Raw genomic sequence first — 26,245 nt, forward strand, 5'->3', positions numbered from 1 at the left:
TAAAGTATAGTCTCACTGATCTTATTCAGTCCAAACGGAGCAAGAGTGTCTAGTTGATAGATCCAGTATACTTCCCTTTTTTGTAATCTACTGAATCTGTTATATGGATTTTCTGGTATGAAATCAATGGGAGTGATTTTTAGCGGGTGCTTGTCTTTCTCAGGTGTAGAGGCGCAATGTCAAGAGATACTGTGTTTAAGATATTGCCTTTGGATATTATATCTGTGTTGATTGACACAGCAGTGTAGTGGCTGTATAGTCGGCCCACATATTGGAGGCCGCACTTGCACTCGATCAAATATATAACGTAGTAACTTTAGCATGTCATATGATGTTTTATCTCAAAGGTAGTAACAGGTTTCGATGGTAAATATTTTTTAAGTAAGGGTCTTGTTTTAGAATGTGCCAGTGTTTTGCCAGTATTTCTGAAATGGCTTAATTAGATGTATTATATTGGGTGATAAAGTTTAAATGCCTTTCTGTTGGTGTGTTTTTCTTCTCTGCACTCTCCAGACAGTTTTTTTGTGTGCTCAAAGTGCTCCTCTTATACACGTTTTTGAATAATTTTTTGGGATATCCCTTGTCAAACTTTTTTGTATGATCTTTGCCTGTTGTCTCATACCAACATTAGCAAAACCAAGAATCCCTCGCTAGAAAGAGAACCTAACCCATCAAGAAAAAAACGCCCTAAAAAGGCTCAGAAATAATAAAGACATAATAATACGCCCAGCCAACAAAGGAGGAGGGGTAGTGATACAAAATATTGAGGACTATGAAAAAGAAGCCCTGAATATTCTTAGCGATACAGCCTACTACCAAAAGGTCTCTGATAACCCGTTCCCAGATGTGAATAAAAGACGCACACGAAAAACAATACAGAAATAAAAAATAAAAAAGCTTTTTATTACCTAAGTCTCCCTGCAATCCCTATTTTTACCACCTCCCCAAAATACATAAAACCATTGTGAATCCACCTGGGAGGCCCATTGTGTCAAACACAAAATCCGCAACAAGTTACCTATCACATTACTTAGACCTCTTTTTACAACCATATGTCCATAATCTAACAAGTTACCTCCATGATTCCAGTCAATTGATCCATGAGCTTAACGATATCACATGGAAAGAGACATATGCTCTTCTTACCATGGACGTAACAGCTTTATACTCCAACATACGACATGATCTAGGGATGCAATGTGTAAAGACCACCCTATTAAACGACCCTACACTAAAATTACCACAAGTCCAATTTCTCCTAGAAAGCTTACTGATCATCTTGGAAAATAATTTTTTCATCTACAATATCACTATATACCGGGGGACCGCCATGGGTACGAAAGTAGCACTGGCGTTTGCTAACCTATTCATGGGGCAATTTGAAAGTACATATATCATGAATACACTCCCCCCCAAAAAACAGATCATCCACTATAGAAGTTATATTGATGGTATCTTTATTAGGCTACTTTCACACTCGTGTTTGGTGTGGATCCATCTTGTATCTGCACAGACAGATCCGCACCGATAATGCAAACGCTTGTATCCGTTCATAACGGATCCGTTTGCATTATTCATTTAAAAAAAAGTCTAAGTCAAAACAGGTCCGTCTTGACCTACATTGAAAGTCAATGGGGGACGGATCCGTTTTCAATTGCACCATATTGTGTCAGTGAAAACGGATCTGTCCCCATTGACTTACATTGTAAGTAAAGACGGATCTGTTTGGCTCTGCATCGTCAGATGGTCACCAAAACGCTGCAAGCTGCGTTTTAGTGACTGTCTAAAAAACGCTACGGAGACCAAACGCAGCCAAATTGATGCATTCTGAACGGATCCTTATCCATTCAGAATGCATTGGGGCTGAAATGATACATTTTGGGCCGCTTGTGAGAGCCCTGAAACGCATCTTACAAGCGGACCCAGAAACGCCAGTGTGAAAGTAGCCTTGGGACGGGGACGAGAGGTCAGCACTTGATTTCTGCAGGGAATTAAACAGTACAGATTGGGGAATCTCCCTTACCCCAAATTACAATAAAACTAATATAGATTTTTTGGCCATCTCAATTACTAGTAAGGACAATCTTCTGACAACCAGTTGATACTAACAGTTACATACATTACACAAGTTTCCATCACAAAAAGTGGTTACAAAATATCCCTTACAGCCAATACAAACGAGTTAGACGAAACTGCACACACGATGAGGACTTCACACAACAGGCAAAGATCATACAAAAAAAGGTTCGCGGACAAGGGATATCCCCAAAAATGTATAAAAACACGTATAAGAGGAGCACTTTGAGCACACACAAAAACTGGAGAGTGCAGAGAAGAAAAACACACCAACAGAAAGACATTTAAACTTTATCACTCAATATGATACATCTAATAAAGCCATTCGAGCAATACTGGCAAAACACTGGCCCATTCTAAAACAAGACCCTTACTTGGAAAAATATTTATCATCGAAAGCCGTAATTACTTTCAGAAAGGCCCCAACAATTAGAAACACTCTGGCCCCCAGCAGACCTAAACAACATGCTATACTCCAAAAAAACAATGCAAATAAAGTGACTGGCAGCTTCAAATGCGGGATAAAGCGGTGCCTATGCTGCCATATTATCACCCATAATCGTACAAACTTAATTTCAAACAAAAATGGAACCACCTTAGAGATAAAACATCATATGACATGCCAAAGTAACTACTCAATATATTTGGAGGCCACACTTGCACTCGATCAATATGTGGGCCGCACTACACAGCCACTACACTGTCGTGTTAATCAACACAGGTATAATATACAGTCCTGATCAAAAGTTTAAGACCACTTGAAAAATGGCAAAAAAACATATTTTACATTGTTGGATCTTAACAAGGTTCCAAGTAGAGCTTCACCATGCAACAAGAAGAAATGAGTGTCTCAGTTGATATACAGGAGCAACATATTGACCCAGCAGGAAGATTTATCATATTGATAGTTCTAATCGACAATAAACTTTATACTCTAGTTAATGTGTATGCCCCTAACTTGGGCCAAACTAAAAAAATTTGAAAACTGCTTAAAAAAATAAATACGGTAAAAAAGGGTTATTTATTAATAGGAGGGGATTTTAATGCAGTCCTGGTCTCTGAATCAGACACCACACATGGTGGTAGATACAGGGATTCAGCCTTTCAGAAATTGATAGAGCAAAATGATCTCTATGATATTTGGAGACTCCAACATGCCTCAGAAAAAGACTACGCTCACTTTTCACATAAATGTAATTCATATTCTAGGATAGATTATTTTCTAATTGAAAGGCCCCTTATAGATCTAATATCCAAAACTGAAATAGGTAATATCGTCTGGTCTGACCACGCCCCTATTAGCCTGACCCTTTCCACTACTAGACACCAAACTAATGATTATATGTGGAGAATAAATCCATATATTTTAAACAACGAAAAAATTAGCAAGCTCCATTGAAACAGACCTGAGAGAGTATTTCACTATCAATGATACCCCAGACATAGATCCTTTTATTATTTGGTGTGCCCACAAAGCAAAGATTAGAGGCTCATTTATGTCAATAGGCTCTTTTGTTAAAAAACAGAGAGAAAAAGACATTAATGAATCCCTGAAACTGATCAAAGATCTCGAATCTAAAAATAAATCGAACCCGTCTTATAAAATAACAGAGGAATTACAAAAAGCAAGATTCAAGATGTACAATCTGTTGTTATTTAAATATGAAAAATCTCTCAGACAATCCAAAGTTAATTTCTATTCACACGACAACAAGGCAGGAGCTCTACTTGCAAGGCGTTTGAAAGCCAGATTTCAAAAAGCTAAAATCCGTCAAATCATACACCCAGATACGAAACAGATAAAAATTGCCCCTAGGGATATCGCAAACGCTTTCAAACATTATTATGAAAATTTGTATAATTTCGCTCCTGATCCCCAGCAACCGGTAGAAGAGTCAAATATTGTGGAATTCCTGAGAAAACTTAATTTACCTAAAATTAAATTAGAACAACTCCAGCAATTAAATCTCCCAATTTCTTTAGTGGAGATCTCAAAAGCAATAAAATCTTCCCCCAACCAGAAATCCCCAGGCCCTGATGGGTTCTCAGCCGAATACTATAAAAAAATTTATTGACATAATACTCCCATATCTACATAAAATATACAATATAGCGTTTAACACAGGTAATTTCCCTAAGGACATGTTGAGAGCTACGATCGTGACAATCCCGAAACCGGGCAAAGACTCATCGGAAGTTAAAAATTATAGACCCATATCTTTATTAAATGTAGATATAAAAATTTATGCTAAAATTATTGCAGACAGATTTCAAAATATCCTTCCTGACTTAATCCATAAAGATCAGGTGGGTTTCTTGAAAAATAGACAAGGCCCAGATAACACCAGGCATATTGTATCTCTGCTTCAATACTGTGAGAAATATAGAATACCTTCCATCTTTTTAACAATTGACGCTGAGAAGGCATTTGACCATATCAATTGGTCTTATGCGTTCAAAGTGCTGGATACATTTGGGATAATTGGACCTATACACTCTGGTATTGAAGCACTCTACAGTAACCCCTCTGCCAATATATATGTGAATAGCTCCTTATCAGAACCATTCAACATCACAAATGGCACTAGACAGGTTTGCCCTTTTTCCCCTCTACTGTTTGTGCTTTCAATAGAGCCACTAGCAACAGCAATCAGACTAAACCCAGATATCCAAGGTATAAGCCTAGGTCATCATGATTATAAACTAGCCTTACTGTATTTGCCGACGATATCATTTTAACGTTAACTAACCCTCAAGCTTCATTAAAAGTTTTTTTTGATACTTCTCAATCTTTTAGCAATATATCCTATTATAAAATAAATCAAGATAAATCTCAAGCTTTACCACTTAATATCACCGCGACCCTTCTACATGATCTCAAACAAAAATACAAACTCGACTGGCAGAAATCGGAAATTACTTACTTGGGCATACAGGTGTCACATCCCTCCTCAAAACTGTTTGAAAATAACTACCCCAAATTAGCCTCAGAAATGAGCAAAGACGTGGCTGAATTTTCCAAGAATACAATCTCCTGGCTAGGCAGAATTGCAGCGTACAAAATGTTGCTTCTGCCGAGGCTATTGTACCTCTTTAGGTCACTGCCAATTGAAATTCCTGACTCGTTTTTTACATCGCTGAATTCCAGACTTAGGTTATTCATCTGGAATCATAAAAAATCTAGAGTAGCTTTCAAGACCATTATCAGACACCAAAAGAAGGGCGGCCTGGGAGTTCCGCATATACAATATTACTTTTTCTCAGTCATATTGGACCAACTGTCCCATTGGTGGTCGGATAATCCGGAGAAACTATGGGTCCAAATTGAGAAATATATTTGTGGCCTCAATACGTTGAAAACCAGACTTTTAACACCCATGTTATGTTTCCCCCCCCCTCCTCCTCCTATTAATGTAGTTAGAGTCTCAGATGAGATATGGAAATCATTCCTTAAATTGAGGAAGGGGAAACTTCATTCGCCTCTATCTGACTGTACGTTAGAATTTTTACAAGATCAAGTGGCCTTGATCCCTGTCCAAGAATGGAAAGCATTGGGAGTCAAATCCCTTCAGGACTTTTTTATGGGAGGGAAGCTCACTTCTTTTTCACATCTCAAAACCCAATTTGGTTTTGAAAGAGATGATTTTTACAGATTCTTAAACATTAGAGAATTTACTAATAAACGCTCGATAAAAGAAAAGGTACACCTACCACATATGATCGTGATTGCTAATTTTTTCAAAAAAAAGAAGGGTATTTCCACATTTTACACCCAATTAACAGATTCTCTCAATACCTCTACTAATGATCATATAATCAAATGGGAGCAGGATCTACATATCACAATAGATCTGTCAGATTGGCATGCTTCTTTTTCTAATATCCACAAATTTTTCCATAGCACCAACCATAAGGAAGTTATATATAAAACGTATCTTAGATGGTATCATACCCCCAAGCAAATTGCACTTGATCTTTCCCGACACGTCTGATAAATGCTGGAGACAATGCGGGAGTAAAGGGACACTCTTGCATACACTTTGGGAATGCGACAACATAAGACCGCTTTGGAAGGCTGCGGAAATTCTTATACACTCTGTATTGAAACTACATCTTAATCTAACACCGCAATTGGCTTTGTTATTGTTGGGACTTGACGATCTTCCAAATGACTTCAAGTCAATAGTGGCACATATAGTTATGGCTACGAAGCTAGTGATAACGAGGCATTGGAAGTCAATAGATACTCCCCACATAAAAGAAGTCTGGCAGGCTGTGAACAACACCTGTTCGTTCGAACAGACAATTGCAAGGGTCCAGGACAAACTTCACACATTTCATTATAGATGGGACGAGTGGTTGAACAGTAGTTATTATTGCTCTCAGGCTTGAGGGTTATTCCTGCATTGTTTTGATGTGTTATTTGTTTTCACACTCTTGTTAGGCTTTTCTGTGTTACTATTTAATTCATATATCATTACTTTTCTGATATACGTTCAATATATGACTGTAAGCAATTCTAATATGGTAGCCAATGTATATGGTCACTATATTTTTATTTTTCCATTCCCTCTCTTATATTTTTTTTTATTTTTTTTACTTTATATACGTATATTCTTTTATTAGAAGTGGTTCAGCAGCAACCAATACTTTATGGTTATAAACGTTTCTCCACGCTGCAATTATGGTACACTATTCATACTCAGGTTGTATATCTCTTCTAATATTGTGAATACTTCTGTATTTGTTATCTTCTTTGTAACATGGAAAAGCATGTTTTGTTTTATTTGTTTAAAAATTTAATAAAAAGAATTTTACAAGAAGAAATGAGAGTGAGACAAAACATTTTTTGAGCATTCAATTAATTGAAAATAACGATTAAACTGAAACTGGCTGTTTGTCAGCTGATCCAAATTTTAGGACCAAATGCCTTTAAAAGGCCAAATCTGTGCAAAGATGTGGATTCATTGTCATTTTCTGTCAGGTAGTCACACGTTGTGATGGCAAAGGCAAAAAAACTCTCCCTTTTTGAACGTTGTCGGGTTGTTGAACTGCATAAGCAGGGTCTCTCACAGCGCGCCATCGCTGCTGAGGTGGGACTCAGTAAGATAGTCATTTGGAATTTCTTAAATGATCCTGAGGGTTATGTAACAAAAAAGTCAAGTGGAAGACCCCAAAAAATGTCATCAGCACTGAGCCGGAGGATCCAATTGGCTGTCTGTCAAGACACTGGATGATCCTCGACCCAAATTAAGACCCTTATTGGTGCTGACTGCAGCCCCATAACCATCAGATGGCATCTGAGACTGAAGGGCTGCAAAAACAAAAAACGTCTTCAAAAACCTCGTCTCCTTGAACGCCACAGAACTGCTCGTTTGGACTTTGCAAGAGAGTACCAAACATGGGACATTCAAAAGGTGAAAGAAAGTTTTATTCTCTGATGAGAAAAAATGTAACCTTGATGGTCCTGATGGTTTCCAACGTTACTGGCATGACAAGCAGATCCCACCTGAGATGTTTTCTACGCGCCACAGTGGAGGGGGCGCCATATCGGTCTGGGGTGCTTTTTCCTTCAGTGGAACAATGGAGCTTCAGGAAGTGCAGGGGCATCAAACAGCCGCTGGCTATGTCCAGATGTTGCAGAGAGCATTCCTCATGACTGAGGGCCCTCGTCTGTGTGGTAACGACTGGGTTTTTCAACAGGACAACGCTAAAGTACACAATGCCCGCAGGACAAGGGACTTTCTCCAGGAGAATAACATCACTCTTTTGGCCCATCTTGCGTGTTCCCCTGATCTAAATCCAATTGAGAACCTTTGGGGATGGATGGCAAGGGAAGTTTACAAAAATGGACAACAGTTCCAGACAGTAGATGGCCTTTGTGCGGCCGTCTTCACCACTTGGAGAAATGTTCCCACTCACCTCATGGAAACGCTTGCATCAAGCATGCCGAAACGAATTTTGGTAGTGATAAACAATAACGGCGGAGCTACTCATTACTGAGTTCATGTTTGGAAGTTGGATTTCTGTTTTGGGGGGGTTTCGATTTTTTTTGGAGGTGTTGTCCTAAACATTTGATCAGCTGAAAAACAGCCTGTTTCAGTTTATTCGTTGTTTTCATTAAATTGAATGCTCAAAAAATGTTTTGTCTCACTCCCATTTCTTCTTGTTGCATGTTGAAGCTCTACTTGGAACCTTGTTAAGATCCAGCCATGCTAAATATGAATTTTTGATCAGGACTGTACAAAGGCAATATCTTAAACACAGTATCTCTAGACATTGCGCCTCTACACCTGAGAAAGACAAGCACCCGCTAAAAATCACTCCCATTGATTTCATACCAGAAAATCCATATAACAGATTCAGTAGTTTACAAAAAGGGAAGTATACTGGATCTATCAACTAGACACTCTTGCTCCGTTTGGACTAAATTAGATCAGTGAGACTATACTTTAACAGGTCCCACTAACAGGTGTCTCCCCAACGCAAAAAATGCCTGGCAACCACTAGAGCAGCATACATATATATACAGTTGCAAGAAAAAGTATGTGAACCCTTTGGAATGATATGGATTTCTGCACAAATGGGTCATAAAATGTGATCTGATCTTAAGTCTGCTTAAACTAATAGCACACAAAGAATTAAATGTTACCATGTTTTTATTGAACACACCGTGTAAACATTCACAGTGTAGGTGGAAAAAGTATGTGAACCCCTAGACTAATGAGATCTCCAAGAGCTAATTGGAGTGAGGTGTCAGACAACTGGAGTCCAATAAATGAGATTGGAGGTGTTGGCTACAGATGCCCTGCTCTATAAAAAACACACAGCAGTTCTGGGTTTGCTTTTCACAAGAAGCATTGCATGATGTGAATGATGCCTCGCACAAAAGAGCTCTCAGAAGACCTACGATTAAGAATTGTTGACTTGCATAAAGCTGGAAAGGGTTATAAAAGTATATCCAAATGCCTTGCTGTTCATCAGTCCACGGTAAAACAAATTGTCTATAAATGGAGAAAGTTCAGCACTTCTGCTACTCTCCCTAGGAGTGGCCGTTCTGTAAAGATGACTGCAAGAGCACAGAGCAGACTGCTCAATGAGGTGAAGAAGAATCCTAGAGTGTCAGCTAAAGACTTACAAAAGTCTCTGGCATATGCTAACATCCCTGTTAGCGAATCTACGATACGTAAAACACTAAACAAGAATGTATTTCATGGGGGGATACCACAGAGGAAGCCACTGCTGTCCAAAAAAAACATTGCTGCACGTTTACAGTTTGCACAAGAGCACCTGGATGTTCCACAGCAGTACTGGCAAAATATTCTGTGGACAGATGAAACCAAAGTTGAGTTGTTTGGAAGAAACACACAACACTATGTGTGGAGAAAAAGAGGCACAGCACAGCAACATCAAAACCTCATCCCAACTGTGAAGTATGGTGGTGGGGGCATCATGGTTTGGGGCTGCTTTGCTGGGTCAGGGCCTAGACGGATTGCTATCATCGAAGGAAAAATTAATTCCCAAGTTTATCAAGACATTTTGCAGGAGAACCTAAGGCCATCTGTCCACCAGCTGAAGCTCAACAGAAGATGGGTGTTGCAACAGGACAATGATCCAAAGCATAGAAGTAAATCAACAACAGAATGGCTTAAACAGAAGAAAATACGCTTTATGGAGTGGCCAAGTCAGAGTCCTGACCTCAACCCGAATGAGATGTTGTGGCATGACCTCAAGAAAGCGATTCACACCAGATATCCCAAGAATATTGCTGAACTGAAACAGTTCTGTAAAGAGTAATGGTCAAGAATTACTCCTGACCGTTGTGCACGTCTGATCTGCAACTACAGGAAAAGTTTGGTTGAAGTTATTGCTGCCAAAGGAGGTTCAACCAGTTATTAAATCAAGGGTTCACATATTTTTTCCACCTGCACTGTGAATGTTTACATGGTGTGTTCAATAAAAACATGGTAACATTTAATTCTTTGTGTGTTATTAGTTTAAGCAGACTGTGATTGTCTATTGTTGTGACTTAGATGAAGATCAGATCACATTTTATGACCAATTTGTGCAGAAATCCATATCATTCCAAATGGTTCACATACTTTTTCTTGCAACTGTATATATATATATATATATATATATATATGCGTATGTAAAATAATATAATATACTGTATTAACTGCTTGGGGGGGGGGGGGGCTACAAACAATTTCCTCATTAAAGAGACCCCTGTTGTGCTAAACCCTGTATAAATATGTATCTATATATATGAAAAGCGCAAAGACATACAAGTGTGCATGTGCATACGGACATATGTATATAAATATATACTCTTTTCTTTTTTTTTAACTCCAATTGTCATTTTAACCTCTATTTTTTATCTTAATTTAAATCCCCCTTCCCTTTTCAAATTTTATGCAGCCACACTAGATGATTTTTTTCTCATGGACCATATACACACAAAAAAACCTCTAAGGAGTACTATGACTCCTAGACTTACAAAAATTCTATTGGTCCATTAGAAATAGACTGAATGACATGCAACACAACCATCAATGTTGCACGTGTATACGTGATATCCATATGGTAGATATAAAGTTAAACAAAAACTCTCTATTTCATTTTTCAATTGCACATGCACCTATTTTTTTCGCCCAAAAATAGGCACATAGGTAAAAATACTAAAAACGAACAATGTTCCTGAACTGAAAAACCAAAATGGTCCCTAAAAAATACTATTAAATATTATAAAATATTACAGCATACGCTGGTATCTAAAATAAGGAGAATACACTTATGTAGCAGAAATATGTATTCTGACTCAGATTGTTGTAATAGCGATTTATCCCTAGTGAGACCTCTATGCCTGGCCTGTATAAGCAGATATAATCACTGCGGACAATCCTTATCAGATAGCTTGAACTTACCAACACCGAGTTTATCCAAGTAAGTTGCTTTATTCTGTAGCCAGATAACAGATTACAGCAGAAACAGATGGATTTTGATGTTATGCGGTGTTGTATGGTCAAAAGATGATGCTTCAAGTGTTCCTGTTGAATCCCAGCAGCAGAATGAAGAAAACAGGAAGTGAGGTACACAGAAGAAGGGTGGAGCAAAGAAATGAATGACAGATGAAGAGCAGAAAAAACAAAGTGCATTACTAAAAACGACCACTAGATAGGAGCATATGACCAATATAGAATATATGAATTGTTAAACGAAATAAACTATATAGATTTAACTGTGTAGCAGCACACTCCCGGTCTGGCATTGAAAATGTCACTATATAAAAGATAACGATAGTTACATAATTGAAAATAAACAACAGTAATTTGCTTGATGTCCGAGGACCTGGAAAACATAAAGAGAACAGGCATATAATGCAACAACCAAAATGTAAGTCTTCAAATGTATCAAATAAAGTTCAAACACTTCTTGCTTGAAGTTTCAGGTAGGATTCAGCAGCCTAGGCAATAAGTTCATTTTCCAAAGGGCAAGAGCAGAACAAGTCCGTGATAGGCCTGATGAAAGTCTTTACAGTCCCTTGTCTTGCAACTATGATCCATAAGCCGGCTTCTCTTATGGCACCTTCAGTGAAGTGTCTACCTTGGTGCTTAACCCTTTCATTGTAGTGCCGTATGAGCAGAGTGGTGATATGGTGGCGAGCAGGTATTATGAGAGGATTTTGTTCTTGTTCTCCCAATTCAGCCTTGTTTAAACGTCCATCAACTCTTAACATACCATCATTGTCAATAAATGGATTCAATCTAGCAATTGCACTGTTTTTTGGAATGTCCCTCTTGTCATGGATACATTTAATTTCAGAGCCAAAAACATCCTGTTGTACACTGCGTATTATGATGATTTCACCTTTAGCAATGTCCTTTGCAGAAAGAGGTTTTCGACACGCGTGCCAACCTCTACATTGAACATCCGTGGGCTTTGTGTGAAAGCAGTGTGCGATATGGACTAACCTTGCGATGGTGCGTACAAGCTTTATCCACTTGGAAAAACGTTCAAGGCGTTGACAGCCCAAAACGAGTCTATGTTCAGTTCTGGTGACGAGGGTTGTAATTTCAGGACGAATTTCTGGATCCTTGTCAGGTTCTAGAAGACCGAAGACGTTAGCTGTGGTCTCTTCTGTGTGATCCAGCAGGAATTCAGGCCCTGTTAACCAGGAAGAATTTGCAAATACACTTGCAGACACTGGCCTAGTAGCATGATCTGCAGGATTCATTTCAGATGGGACATAATGCCATTGTTCAGGTTTAGATGATTTCCTAATACTTTCTACACGGTTGCTGACGTAGACATAGAAACGTTTAGTCTGGTTGTATATGTAGCCCAGAACAATCTTACTATCTGTGTAGAATTTGGTGTCATCTATCTGAATGTCTAGCTCGCGTAATATGAAGTCTGCGATTTCTACAGCTAGCACAGTCCCACAAAGTTCAAGCCTAGGAATTGTGTATTAAGGCTTAGGTGTTAACTTTGCTTTCCCAAACAGAAACCCTGTGTGTGTTTGTTTAGAAGAGTCTCTCACCTTGAGGTAGGCAACATCCGCAATGGCCTCAGTAGATGCTTCTGAGAAGATGTGAAGCTCTTTTCTCCAGCTCGTTAGCAAGGGAAGCTGATGTGTAGCAACGTGGTATATGGATTCCATCTAAGGCGTGTAGAGATTGCTTCCAGGACTCCCATTTTGAAAGCTTGTCAGATGGTAGTGGAGCATCCCAATCCTTAATAGACTCTGAGAGCTGTCTAAGTAAGGCTTTACCTTGTATGGTGATGGGAGCCACAAATCCCATTGGATCGTATAGGCTGTTAACCACTGACAGAACACCACGCTTGGTAAATGGCTTTTCTGTAGAGCTGACTTGAAAGCTGAAAGTGTTCTTTAATAAGTCCCACCGTAGGCCCAGACTTCTCTGTATAGGTGGCATGTCCATTCACAGATTTAAGTCCTTAAACCCTGTGGTATGATGGCCAGGTTGAAAGGCTTTCATAACAGCAACACTATTTGAGGCAATTTTGTGTAGTCTGAGGTTGGCCTCAGAAAGCACACCTTGGGTCCTTTGGAGCAGGTCTATGGCTTCTTCGTCTGTAGGTAAAGACTTAAGTCCATCTTCAACATAAAAGTCTCTCTCAACGAAGTGTCGAGCATCCGCGTCATACTCCTTTTCTCCATCAATGGCAGTCCTTCGTAAACCGTATGTTGCAACAGCGGGTGAGGGACTATTTCTGAAAACATGTACTTTCATGCAGTATTCAATAATCTCATTGTCCATGTTGTTGTCAACTTGCCACAGAAACCTTAGGAAGTTCCTATGGTCTTCACGTACAATGAAGCAATGAAACATCTGTTCAATATCAGCAGTTATGGCAACTGGTTCTCTTCTAAATCTCATAAGTACGCCCACAAGGTTGTTGGTTAGATTCGGGCCAGTGAGAAGAACATCGTTTAGGGATACACCTTGATGCTTGGCACTGGAATAAAATACTATCCTGATTTGTTTTAGCTTACGTAGATGATACACTCCGAAAAAAGGCAGATACCAGCACTCATCGTGTTTTTGAAGTGGTGGCGCTGGTTCAGCGTGATCATTGTCAAAGATCATTTTCATAAAGGCGATCAAATGGTCCTTCATTTCAGGCCTGTTCCTTAGTGTTCGTTGAAGTGAGTTGAATCTGGATAAAGCCTGTTCACGATTGGTTGGGAGTGTGGCCCTTGTAGCACGAAGAGGTAATGGTGCAACCCAACTGTAAGACTCATCCTGAAAGAATTCCTTATCCATTATTTTGATGAATTCTCTGTCTTCAACTGACAAGGCTATTTTGTTGTCCTCACTTGTAGTTCAAAACACTGTAGCACTGTAGTACCTAGGTTGTCATCACAAAAGACAGGAGTAACATCAGGTACTTGGATGATGTCAAGATGCTTCTCCTTTTCTTCATAATGGTGAGGGCACTGTTTGAAGGGGGACACACGTCAGTTTCCCAACACATAAGTCTTGAAGGAGTGGATCTCAGATGGCGTACACATCCTGTCCAAGCATACATCGCCCACTATTACCCAGTCTAGGTCAAGTCTTTGTGCATAAGGGGCATTGTTAGGCCCATCGCACTGATCGCGTACTTTATGTACTCTGAGAATGTCCCTTCCTAACAGGACTAAGATTTCAGCATTCTTGTCCATTGCAGGAATCTCATCTACAAGGTGCCTTAAATGAGGATGTTGATACGCAGCTTCTGGAGTGGGAATTTCTTCCCTTTCGTCTGGTATCTGGTCGCACTCGACTAACGTTGGTAGGGGTATGCCCTCTTCCTCGTTGATAAGAGAGACCATGAATCCATCAACCCTTCTGCCGAAGGTCTCTACACGACCAGAACAGGTTCTGAAAGTATATGGTGTTGCATGACCCTCTATGCCGAAGATCTCAAAGAATTTAGGCTTAACCAGGGATCTGTTGCTCTGCTCATCTATTATGGCATACATCCTAGCAGCTTTCTCAGGATGATCCCTTGGTATATCTTGACTAGGCATATATTGGCACAGCATTTGTGGTCCTTGCCTTCTCCACAGACTTCTGTACATGAAGAAGAGACATTATCTTTGGTTGGAGCATGACCTTGTTGCTCCCCGCCATGATTTGAGACGGGAGTGGAGGTAGGAAGTTGTTGTGGGTTGTCTGGAAGTGGCGTAGGATGCATGACTGTAACATGTCTGTCGCTACCACATTCTGTGCACTTAATGACAACTTTACAGTCTTTAGCAAAATAGTTTTAAATTAGAGGGGCAAAAGTTTAAAAGTAATATCAGGAAGTATTACTTTACTGAGAGAGTAGTGCATGCATGGAATAGTCTTCCTGCAGAAGTGGTAGCTGCAAATACAGTGAAGGAGTTTAAGCATGCATGGGATAGGCATAAGGCCATCCTTCATATAAGATAGGGCCAGGGGCTATTCATAGTATTCAGTATATTGGGCAGACTAGATGGGCCAAATGGTTCTTATCTGCCGACATATTCTATGTTTCTATGGCTATAAGAAGCACAGCACTTGTAGCATATGCCAAGTTTCCTGAGAATCTCCCTGCGCTCTTGTAAAGTCTTTGCCCTAAGCCCACGACATTTCTTAAGAGGGTGAGGCTTCTTGTGAATAGGACACTGACGAATAGGGTCTTTATCTCTGTCATCCACAACGCTTTGATCAGTAGGTGAGGTTGTGGAGGGTGAGATGTCTGTCCTTTTAACAGATATAGCTCTATTTAAGTCTCTACGTTTAACTGCTGTATTTTCATACCTTGATGATGGAGAGGATGAAGCAGGCAGGTTGGGTTCACTGAAGCTGAAGCTGGGATCGTTTCTCATCCAGACTTGATCACTGATGAACCTGCAGAAGTATGAGAATGGAGGAAAGGATACATTATTGTCTATTTTGTATCTTGAGCCCTGTTGTGCCCATTTCTCTTGTAGGTCATATGGCAGTTTAGACACCACTGGGTTGACACTATGAGCGGTGTCCAGGAAGCTTAGTCCAGGTAGACGTTGGTCAGTCTTTGCCAACTCTAGCTGCATGAGGAGGTCACTTAGATCTTGGAGCTTGCGATAGTCTTTGTTCCCTATTTTTGGAAAGTTTTGCAGTCTCTTGAATAGAGCGCTTTCTATGGCTTCGGAGGTACCACAGGCTTGCTCAAGTCTTGCCCATTGTAACGGTCGCGTACACACACACACACACACACACACAGGGGGGAGGGAAGTGACCACTGCGCTCCACCCTTACCCCTGGCCCTGCCTACTTGCCTCGCGAGTCCTAATGACAGGGGACAACTGGACAGCAATCCCTAACTTGGAATAAGTGCAGGGATGACAGACAGACAAACAGGACGTGAACGGACCGAGTCAATACCAGGAAAGCTACAAAGTACAAATGGAGCAAGCAGAGAATTGTCAGGAGAAGCCGGGGTCATAAATACGAGGAGAGACGTGAAGTACCAAAGGAGTCAGCAGAGGAACGTCAGGAGGAGGCCGGGGTCAGAATACCAGGATAGCAGCAAAGTACACAAGGAGCAGGCAGAGGATCGTCAGGAATCCAGCAGGAGGTAAGTACGCCAGGAAAGACCAAATCACAGGTGGAACCTAAATTAACAGGCAACCTGTGGCCAGCAGGCTGCCTGTATTTATAGTGGGGAGTGAGGGTCATGTGACGTGGCCAGCGTCACATGACCGACAGACCAACCAGTCGAGCACCGAGTGATCAGCTCGGCGCTCAAGGCAGACTAGGAGCAGGGAGCCACCCAGCTAGTAAAGCCGCCCTGGGAATGAGGTCAAACACAGATCCTCATTCCAAAAGCTAAGCAGCAGGTCTGTGGGTAGTGGGGGACCGAGTGCACCTTCGGAACCCCGTTACAGTACCCCCCCTTTTACGAGGGGCCACCGGACCCAAGACTTCAGGCGATGGCTTTTCAGGGTGTTCTAAATTAAATTTTCAAACAAGTCTAGGAGCATGAACCTCCCTGGCAGGTACCCAAGATCTCTCTTCAGGTCCATACCCCTTCCAGTGAATCAGGTACTGCAAGGAATTACGCACCTTCCTGACATCCACTATTTTAGACACCACATACTCGACAGCATCATTAACAAGAACCGGCGGAGGCGAGGCTTTTGATGGTACTACCGGTTCAAAATATTTTTTAAGTAGAGACTTATGGGACACATTATGAATGTGGAATGACTCGGGCAGCTCCAACCTAAAAGATACCAGGTTAATCACCTCTGTGATCTTATATGGTCCAATAAAACGAGGAGCAAATGTTTTAGAATCTACCTTAAGAGAGAGATTCTTGGAGGACAACCATACCTTATCCCCATGTATATATATGGGCGGGTGGCTCTCACCTGGTGGCTATGGTGGGTGCTACTAACTCAGAATTGGGTGCCCGATCCCAAGGTAATATAGAACTTAGAACAAGAAGAAGAGTGAGCACTCACAACAGCTGCGTCATATGGTAATAGATTATTTTACTTAAAGACCTATACGGTCAAAACAGGGGTTAAACAATTATATACCATTCACAATATATCATTCACAATATAAAATACATTAGCATAAAATGAACTAAAATGTTGCAAATTGGTACCAATATTGTCCAACTGATGTCGGGATAAGAATCTGTAAGTACAGTCTATGACAATTTATGTAGCAGTGTCCAATCACTACCACTACATATTATATCACACACCGCACATTGAATGAAGACGTCCTGAGAATTCCTCAGATAGGGCACTTTAAAGTAACTTATCTTCAATGTAGACAGTCACCGTGCTGAGCAATTCCTCCAAAAGTGCTTGATCCAGCCAAAAAGGATAATAGCATAGTCCGTGTCCCAAAATACGGTTTTTCAATTCCTACCTGGTTCCTGATAATGTGTCTCGCTGTGTGGCGTCTCACGGTCCTTCCACGAGGCGAGCGGTGGCGGCTGCTCAAGCGTCTCGCGCCGCACGTCTCAGGTCGATGACGTCACAGTATCGCGGGATTCAACAGGCAAGGATGTTATCTGATCAGCAGTATTCGCTGCAAACTGGGTCTGTAGTTGTTCGCTGTAGTTGTTTGCTGAAGATTTATTCATGCATGGCCATGCATGAATAAATCTTCAGCGAACAACTACAGCGAACAACTACAGACCCAGTTTGCAGCGAATACTGCTGATCAGATAACATCCTTGCCTGTTGAATCCCGCGATACTGTGACGTCATCGACCTGAGATGTGCAGCGCGAGACGCTTGAGCAGCCGGCACCGCTCGCCTCGTGGAAGGACCGTGAGACGCCACACAGCGAGACACATTATCAGGAACCAGGTAGGAATTGAAAAACCGTAGTTTGGGACACGGACTATGCCATTATCCTTTTTGGCTGGATCAAGCACTTTTGAAGGAATTGCTCAGCACGGTGACTGTCTACATTGAAGATAAGTTACTTTAAAGTACCCTATCTGAGGAATTCTCAGGACGTCTTCATTCAATGTGCAGTGTGTGATATAATATGTAGTGGTAGTGATTGGACACTGATACATAAATTGTCATAGACTGTACTTACAGATTCTTATCCCGACATCAGTTGGACAATATTGGTACCAATTTGCAACATTTTAGTTCATTTTATGCTAATGTATTTTATATTGTGAATGATATATTGTGAATGGTATATAATTGTTTAACCCCTGTTTTGACCGTATAGGTCTTTAAGTAAAATAATCTATTACCATATGACGCAGATGTTGTGAGTGCTCACTCTTCTTCTTGTTCTAAATACCTTATCCCCAACCTGAAAATTTACCCCCTTGAACGTCTCCTATCGGCCATGAGTTTCTGAGAACTTTGAGCCTTTTCTAAGTTCGATTGAACCCGGGCCCAAACTGTGCACAGTTCAGAGGAGAGCCTATCCGCCTCAGGGTTAGAGGAGGAGACGGATGACCCAGAATGAAAATGGGGATGGAAACCATGGTTACAAAAGAAAGGTGAAACCCCAGCAGAAGAATTGACACGGTTATTCAAAGCAAATTCAGCCAATGGAAGAAATTTCACCCATAATTGCTGGTCATCAGCAACATACGACCTCAAGAATTGTTCGACAGACTGATTAAGGCGTTCAGTCTGCCCATTACTCTCAGGGTGGTAGGCAGAGGAAAAAGACAATGAAGTTTTACATTTTTGACAGAAGGCCCTCCAGAAGAATTTGGACACAAACTGCACACCCCTGTCAGAAACAATATTTTCCGGGATACCATGCAATCGAACAATTTCTTTCACAAAAATAGACGCCAGGGTTTTGGCATTCGGGAGTTTAGACAGGGGAAATGGACCATCTTGCTAAACCTATCGACCACTACCCAAACTACAGTCTTACCCTTCGCCGGCGGTAGGTCAGTTATAAAGTCCATCGAGATATGGGACCAGGGTCTACTGGGAATGGGTAGGGGTCGTAGGTTACCAGCAGGGCGAGTCCTAGGTGTCTTGGACTTGGCACAAACCTCACAGGCTGACACGTAGGACTTGACATCCCTAGTTAGAGTGGGCCACCAATAAGATCTAGAAACCAGATCCTTAGTGCCCTCAACACCCGTATGTCCACAAAAGGCAGAATCGTGACACTCACCCAACAGCTGGAGACGAAATTGTATGGAAACAAACAACTTATCTGTTGGGGTGGATATCGGTGCCAGATGTTGTTCAGACCTAATGCGAGCCGAGATATCCTGGGGAAGAGCTGCTAAGAAGATTTTTGCTGGTAGGATGGATTCAGGTGGTACCTCAGTAGGTTAAAAAGCCTGGAAGCTCCGAGATAATGCGTCCGCCTTCACATTTTTACTTCCCGGCCTGAACGTGATGGAAAAATCAAAACGAGTAAAAAACAGAGCCCATCTGGCTTGACGGGGATTCAACCTCTTAGCAGACTCGAGAAACATAAGGTTTTTATGGTCAGTGACAACAGTTACACAATGCCTTGCCCCCTCCAGGAAATGCCTCCACTCCTCAAATGCCTGTTTAATGGCCAGCAGCTCCCTATTCCCTATGTCGTAGTTTCTCTCCGTGGGAGAGAATTTCCTGGAGAAGAAGGCACATGGTCTCAGATTAGTGAGGCTATCAGGACTTTGTGAAAGGACTGCTCCTGCTCCGTTCTCGGACGCATCCACCTCCACAATAAAAGGTTCCTCCTGATCAGGCTGGATCAGAATGGGAGCGCTACTGAATGCCTTTTTTAATTTTTCAAATGAAGAAATGGCCTCAGTAGACCAATTCTCTAAATCCGCCCCTTTCTTAGTAAGGTCGGTCAACGGTTTAGCAATTACGGAAAAATTCATAATAAATTTACGATAGTAATTGGCGAAACCTAAGAACCGTTGTAAGGCCTTTAAGGATGAAGGTCTTACCCATTCCTTAATTGCTAGTACCTTACCAGGATCCATCTTGAAGGTGTGAGGAGTCAGAACATGCCCTAGAAACAGAATCTCCTGTACACCAAAGACACATTTCTCTTGTTTAGCGGATAGCTGATTCTCCCTCAACACCTCTAATACTTGTTTAACATGAGACACATGGGATTCGAAGTCAGGAGAGAATATCAAAATGTCGTCAAGATAGACAATAACAAATTTACCTAAGAACTCCTTAAGAATGTCATTCATGAAGTTTTGGAACACAGCTGGGGCATTGCTGAGTCCAAAAGGCATCACCTGATATTCAAAGTGTCCTACCGGAGTATTGAACGCCGTCTTCCATTCGTCTCCCTCCTTGATTCGGATTAGATTGTATGCCCCTTTCAGGTCACATTTGGAAAACCAGGTTGGCCCCAGAACCTGGTTAAATAAATCCGGAATCAATGGGAGGAAGTATCTATTCTGGACAGTGATTTTATTTAATCTCCGGTAATCGATACATGGCCTAAGACCACCATCTTTTTTCTTAACGAAGAAAAACCCCGCCCCCATAGGAGAGACAGAAGGTCTAATATGCCCTTTACCAAGGCTCTCCTTAATATAATCTTCCATGGCCTTGCGTTCGGGCATAGAATGATTATAAATTCGTCCTTTAGGAAACTTGGCCCCCTCTATTAGCTCTATGGTACAATCATAAGGTCTATGGGGGGGTAGAACCTCCGGGGTTGGTGATGAGAATACATCAGAATATTCTTTAACAACAGTGGGTAAAGTATCAGACTTTACTGAGACCCCAGCCTGTACCACGGACAAGCACGAGTCACACTTAGGCCCCCATCTCACCAACTCCCCATTGGACCAATCTATAGTGGGGTTATGTAGTCGGAGCCAAGGAAACCCTAGTACCACCTCAGCCGGTAGGTTCTCCAGGACTAGAAGCGAACATCTCTCTGAGTGGCACACACCCACGGTTAGAGAAATCTCCGAGGTACATAATCTCACCGTACCACCAATAAGAGAAGTAGCATCAATAGCCATGACATGGATAGGAGTTGGTAAGGCAAACATAGGAATACCCAATCTTACAGCATACTCAGAGTCAATAAAGCTAGCCGCTGAGCCAGAATCAATAAAGGCCTTACCCGGCCATTTATCTACTCCCAGAGAAATCGTAATGGGTACCGAAAGCTTACATTTAGAAAATTCAGGGTGTACCTGGTCTTTAGGTTGCCTTGCCTTAGGAGACTTGACAGAGAGGACCTTCTTAGGACACTGGTTGATCCAATGGTCAGGATCTCCACAGTAAAAGCATTCTCCACGTCTGCGGCGAAGATTCCCTCGGGTCATGCCAACCTGCATGGGTTCCTCGGTGGAGACCTCAGCATTGTCTCTGGGATAGGCCTCTGGCTGGACCACCATCTGGGAAGAGAACTGTTGTTCCTGTCGTCTCTCTCTAACCAGTCGGTCAAGTCGGACAACAAGGGTCATCATCTCCTCTAAGGTCTCTGGAAGTTGATAACTGACCAGAAGATCCTTTAATTTATCAGATAGACCTGACCTGAACTGACTCTTCAGGGCTGGTTCGTTCCATCCTGAGGGGACACACCACCTTCTGAATTGGGTGCAATAATCCTCCGCTGGTAAATTGCCCTGAACCAGTGCCTTTAGAGCCGTCTCGGCTACTAGAGCCCTGTCTGGTTCATCACAGAGGGTACCCAGGGCCTGAAAGAACCCCTCCACAGAATATAAACAACTGGCGCCAGCAGGTAAAGAGAACGCCCAGTCCTGGGGATCACCCTGTAATCGGGAAATGATAATGCCCACGCGTTGACTCTCGGGGCCAGAGGACACGGGGCGCAAACGGAAGTAAATTTTGCAACTCTCCTTAAAAGAGAAAAACTTCTTCCGGTCTCCAGAAAAGGGTTCTGGGAGCTTAATCTGGGGCTCAAAATGCAGACTGGAGGCCTGAGGAGGGAAGAACCTTGCCCTAACTCAAAAGAACTGAGTTTTTCCCCTAACTCCTGCACCCTCTGAGTCAGATTAGAGACATGGTCAGTCAGGGTCACCAGAGGATTCATAATACAGTGGTTACAGGGGGGAGGGAAGTGACCACTGCGCTCCACCCTTACCCCTTACCTCTGGCCCTGCCTACTTGCCTCGCGAGTCCTAATGACAGGGGACAACTGGACGGCAATCCCTAACTTGGAATAAGTGCAGGGATGACAGACAGACAAACAACAGGACGTGAACGGACCGAGTCAATACCAGGAAAGCTACAAAGTACAAATGGAGCAAGCAGAGAATTGTCAGGAGAAGCCGGGGTCATAAATACCAGGAGAGACGTGAAGTACCAAAGGAGTCAGCAGAGGAACGTCAGGAGGAGGCCGGGGTCAGAATACCAGGATAGCAGCAAAGTACACAAGGAGCAGGCAGAGGATCGTCAGGAATTCAGCAGGAGGTAAGTACGCCAGGAAAGACCAAATCACAGGTGGAACCTAAATTAACAGGCAACCTGTGGCCAGCAGGCTGCCTGTATTTATAGTGGGGAGTGAGGGTCATGTGACGTGGCCAGCATCACATGACCGACAGACCAACCAGTCGAGCACCGAGTGATCAGCTCGGCGCTCAAGGCAGACTAGGAGCAGGGAGCCACCCAGCTAGTAAAGCCGCCCTGGGAATGAGGTCAAACACAGATCCTCATTCCCAGAGCTAAGCAACAGGTCTGCAGGTAATGGGGGACCGAGTGCACCTTCGGAACCCCGTTACACCCATGCAGCAACAAGACCTGCATCTGGGTGGTCAACATGTACTGTTCTGAGTCTTTTAACACGACCTGCAGATTCTGTTCCCAGACACTTTATGAGCAAATCCAGTTTTTCCTTAGCAGTAAGGTTGAGATCGGCAATAGTAGCCTTGAAGGTTGATCTCCAGGCCTTGTAGCTCTCTGGACAGTCGCCAAACCTTGAGAGGCTGGTGTTAATGAGCTCACGGCGTACCATGTATCTAGCAAAGTCATTCATGTCTTTTCTCTCACTTCTTGGTGTCAAAGTAACTTGTGGAATCCTTTGGGTGTGAAAGTTCTCTGGTGATGTAAGGTGAGGTTTACCAGGGTAAAATGATGTTGCATGAGCGTTTAATTGTGGTGTAGTCTCTAAAGATCATGCTGGCTTTGGTTTGAGCTGTGGCTTATCACTGGAAGTCACCTTGTTGTTGACATGAGTTGATCCGGTTTGCTGCATAGATGCACTTGCGTTGTAGACTTGAAGAGGCTCAGGCAAATAGAGCTGAGAAGTCTCTGCGTTGGGAGACAGAACAGTATTGTTAGTAGGAGGTACAGGAGATAACTCTGTATCTTTGCAGATGTTATGCTTTAGAACGTATTCACTGGTGCGTTCAGCTGGATCTTCCAGTTCTACTGGGATAAGGCAGTCTGAATTAGTACTTTGTCCCATTGCTTGTTCAATGACTTTCAGCCTTGCTAGGGAAGCTGCTTCCTCCCTTTCGATTTGCAGAATCTTTATTTGTGAATCTGCCTCTGCTTGGAGAGCTTTGCTTTGCTTTGAGCTTCCATCTTGGCTTTATGAGCTTCTATCTCTGCTTGCTTTCTGGTAAAGGAGCTTTGTGCTTTTTTTGATTCGGCATTAGCGCGGGCCTCTATTAACTTATCGCTTAATGTTGATCTTCTAGAACGAGAGGATCTGGAAGAAAGTGCAGTGCGCTTGGTTGTGGTGGATCTGTGAGATCTCGTCTCCTGCAGTTGAGTAATGCGGAGTTCTGCCTTAGGTTTAGCATTTTGCACTGCGAGATCCCTTTGTTGGTTCAGTGCATCAGTCCTGGTCAGTTCTGCTGAAGAATCCTTTATATTAGGCCTCAGGCACACGACAGTATTTTTTCATGGTCCGCAAAACGGGGTTCCGTTGTTCCGTGATCTGTTTCCGTTTTTGTTTCCGTGTGTCTTCCTTAAATTTTTGGAGGATCACGAGACATGAAGGAAAAAGTCGTTTTGGTGTCCGCCTGGCCGTGCGGAGCCAAACGGATCCGTCCTGACTTACAATGCAAGTCAATGGGGACGGATCCGTTTGACGTTGACACAATATGGTGCAATTGCAAACGGATCCGTCCCCCATTGACTTTCAATGTAAAGTCAGGAGTCCCTATTAATATACCATCGGATCTGAGTTTTCTCCAATCCGATGGTATATTTTAACTTGAAGCGTCCCCATCACCATGGGAACGCCTCTATGTTAGAATATACCATCGGATTTGAGTTAGATCGTCAAAACTCAGATCCGACAGTATATTCTAACACAGAGGCGTTCCCATAGTGATGGGGACGCTTCAAGTTAGAATATACTAAGAACTGTTTACATGACTGCCCCCTGCTGCCTGGCAGCACCCGATCTCTTACAGGGGGCTGTGATCAGCACAATTAACCCCTCAGGTGCCGCAGTTTTAAATTCATTGGTGGCCAGTGCGGCCCCCCCCTTCCTCCCCAGTATTAAATTTATTGGTGGCCAATGTGGCCCCCCTCCCTCCCTCCCCTGTATTAAATTCATTGGTGGTCAGTGCGGCCCCCCCTCCCTCCCCTGTATTAAATTCATTGGTGGCCAGTGCGGCCCCCCCTCCCTCCCCTGTATTAAATTCATTGGTGGCCAGTGCGGCCCCCCCTCCCTCCCCTGTATTCAATTCATTGGTAGAAGGTAGCATGAGTAGAAGGTTCTGTAGTTGCCAATAGCAACTATACTATCTATCATTTATCCGTGATCCATAGCCTGTGCGCCCTCACTTTCTAAAAATGGTTCTGTGCCCTGACAGGTATACAGAGGGAGAGTTAAATCACTGTGGACTGCTAATTCCCCCTAACTGTTACCCTCATGGCCACTGCTACAAGAAGGTCCCACATCCCTTCAACAGATCCGTGCATAGAAGAAAAGTAGTTCCCTGACATCGCTCTCGCAGTAAGGTCTCAGGTGTCATGTGCTTATCCTGACGACCACCCCCCAGTGAAGTGAGTGAATGATTTACTTTTATTAACGGTTCAATACCTTAATATAACAATTACCAATTTGTAATTTATTTTAGGTTCATCAAATGGTGTTTTTAATAACAATATTTATAGTATCCTTTAAAGTATCCTATTCACAAATACTTATTTACTATATTGTATTTATTAACGTAGTGGCGCTCACCTCTTTTCATTTCTTTCCCTACACTCTATGTTTTTTACGTGATGGGTGACGGTTTATGGTGAAAATCCCCATTGACATCACCCCTTGCTTCTGCACTTTTGACATTCCCATTACGATGTAGCAGCGCTGTCTCTCGGGCAAAACACCGCCCACAAACCGCCCGAGAATAGCGTGCCCAAATAAAGTATAAATAAACACACTCCACTATACACATTGTAAATGTTTTATTGTCCTGATGAAGGGTGCTGTTCGCCCCTGAAACGCGTAGACCCGGAATAAAGAATTGTTACTGTTTTACCGATACCATTCTGGTCCCATGTCTTCTGCATCAGCGCCGGGAAAAGATCCTGTGTTTCTTCCTTTTTACTACTGTTTCTCATTCCTGAAAACCGCTTCAGCGGTAAGGGCAAAGACCTTGGCAGCAGAGAAGATTCCCCGCAAGCTAGACGGGAAAATACCAGCAAGGCAAAATAAAGGTGTTGTGACTCATCACAACATCATATCGTAAGCGCAATTTATTATCTATTGCGACCTTGTGGCAAACGGAAACACACAAGAGGCGCTGCCTCCTGTCTCTTTTTCTCTCCTGCACTGATGAGGGGCAATCACCCCAAAACAGCTGTCTGCAGATGAGATGCTGGCTTAATTACTATCCAAGTCATGTCTCAAGGCCTATTTAAAGGGTCGAGCATTGACTTATAGGAGAGCTGCCTTAGATCTGGTGGCATTGAAGAAAAAAAAAAATTCAGTTACACGCTAATAAATGAATGCTGCATAAAATATTAAAATGAGAATCTTCAAATATAGAAAATTGCTGGCAATTAAAACGTTTTCATGTGGTATGACAGGTAAGGAAGCTGTTCACATACTCAAAGAGATGGTATTGAGAACAATTCCAGAGAAAGCCATCCCGCTCAAGCACCGGAAGACACAGTAAGTCACAAAACCGGGAAGAAAGGCTGCACATGTGCCAGATACAGCCATTATCAGGCACGAACTGGTCAAAATGGATTTACGTCCAAACCTAATAAAGACAAAATCAATATGTA

At 42.3% G+C, this 26,245-nt stretch overlaps 1 protein-coding gene across 1 annotated transcript in view; it reads right to left on the bottom strand.

Annotated features, from left to right (window-relative positions):
• Positions 1–26,245, bottom strand: part of LOC120980394 (solute carrier family 22 member 20-like) — a 135,806-nt gene that overhangs the window by 81,937 nt on the left and 27,624 nt on the right. Inside the window, exon 3 of the mRNA XM_040409482.1 lies at positions 26,066–26,220. Coding sequence (XP_040265416.1) covers positions 26,066–26,220 — 155 coding nt within the window. The remainder of the gene's footprint in view (positions 1–26,065; positions 26,221–26,245) is intronic.

The sequence above is a fragment of the Bufo bufo genome, chromosome 10 (assembly GCF_905171765.1).
Source record: "Bufo bufo chromosome 10, aBufBuf1.1, whole genome shotgun sequence".
Taxonomy (NCBI): Eukaryota; Metazoa; Chordata; class Amphibia; order Anura; family Bufonidae; genus Bufo; species Bufo bufo.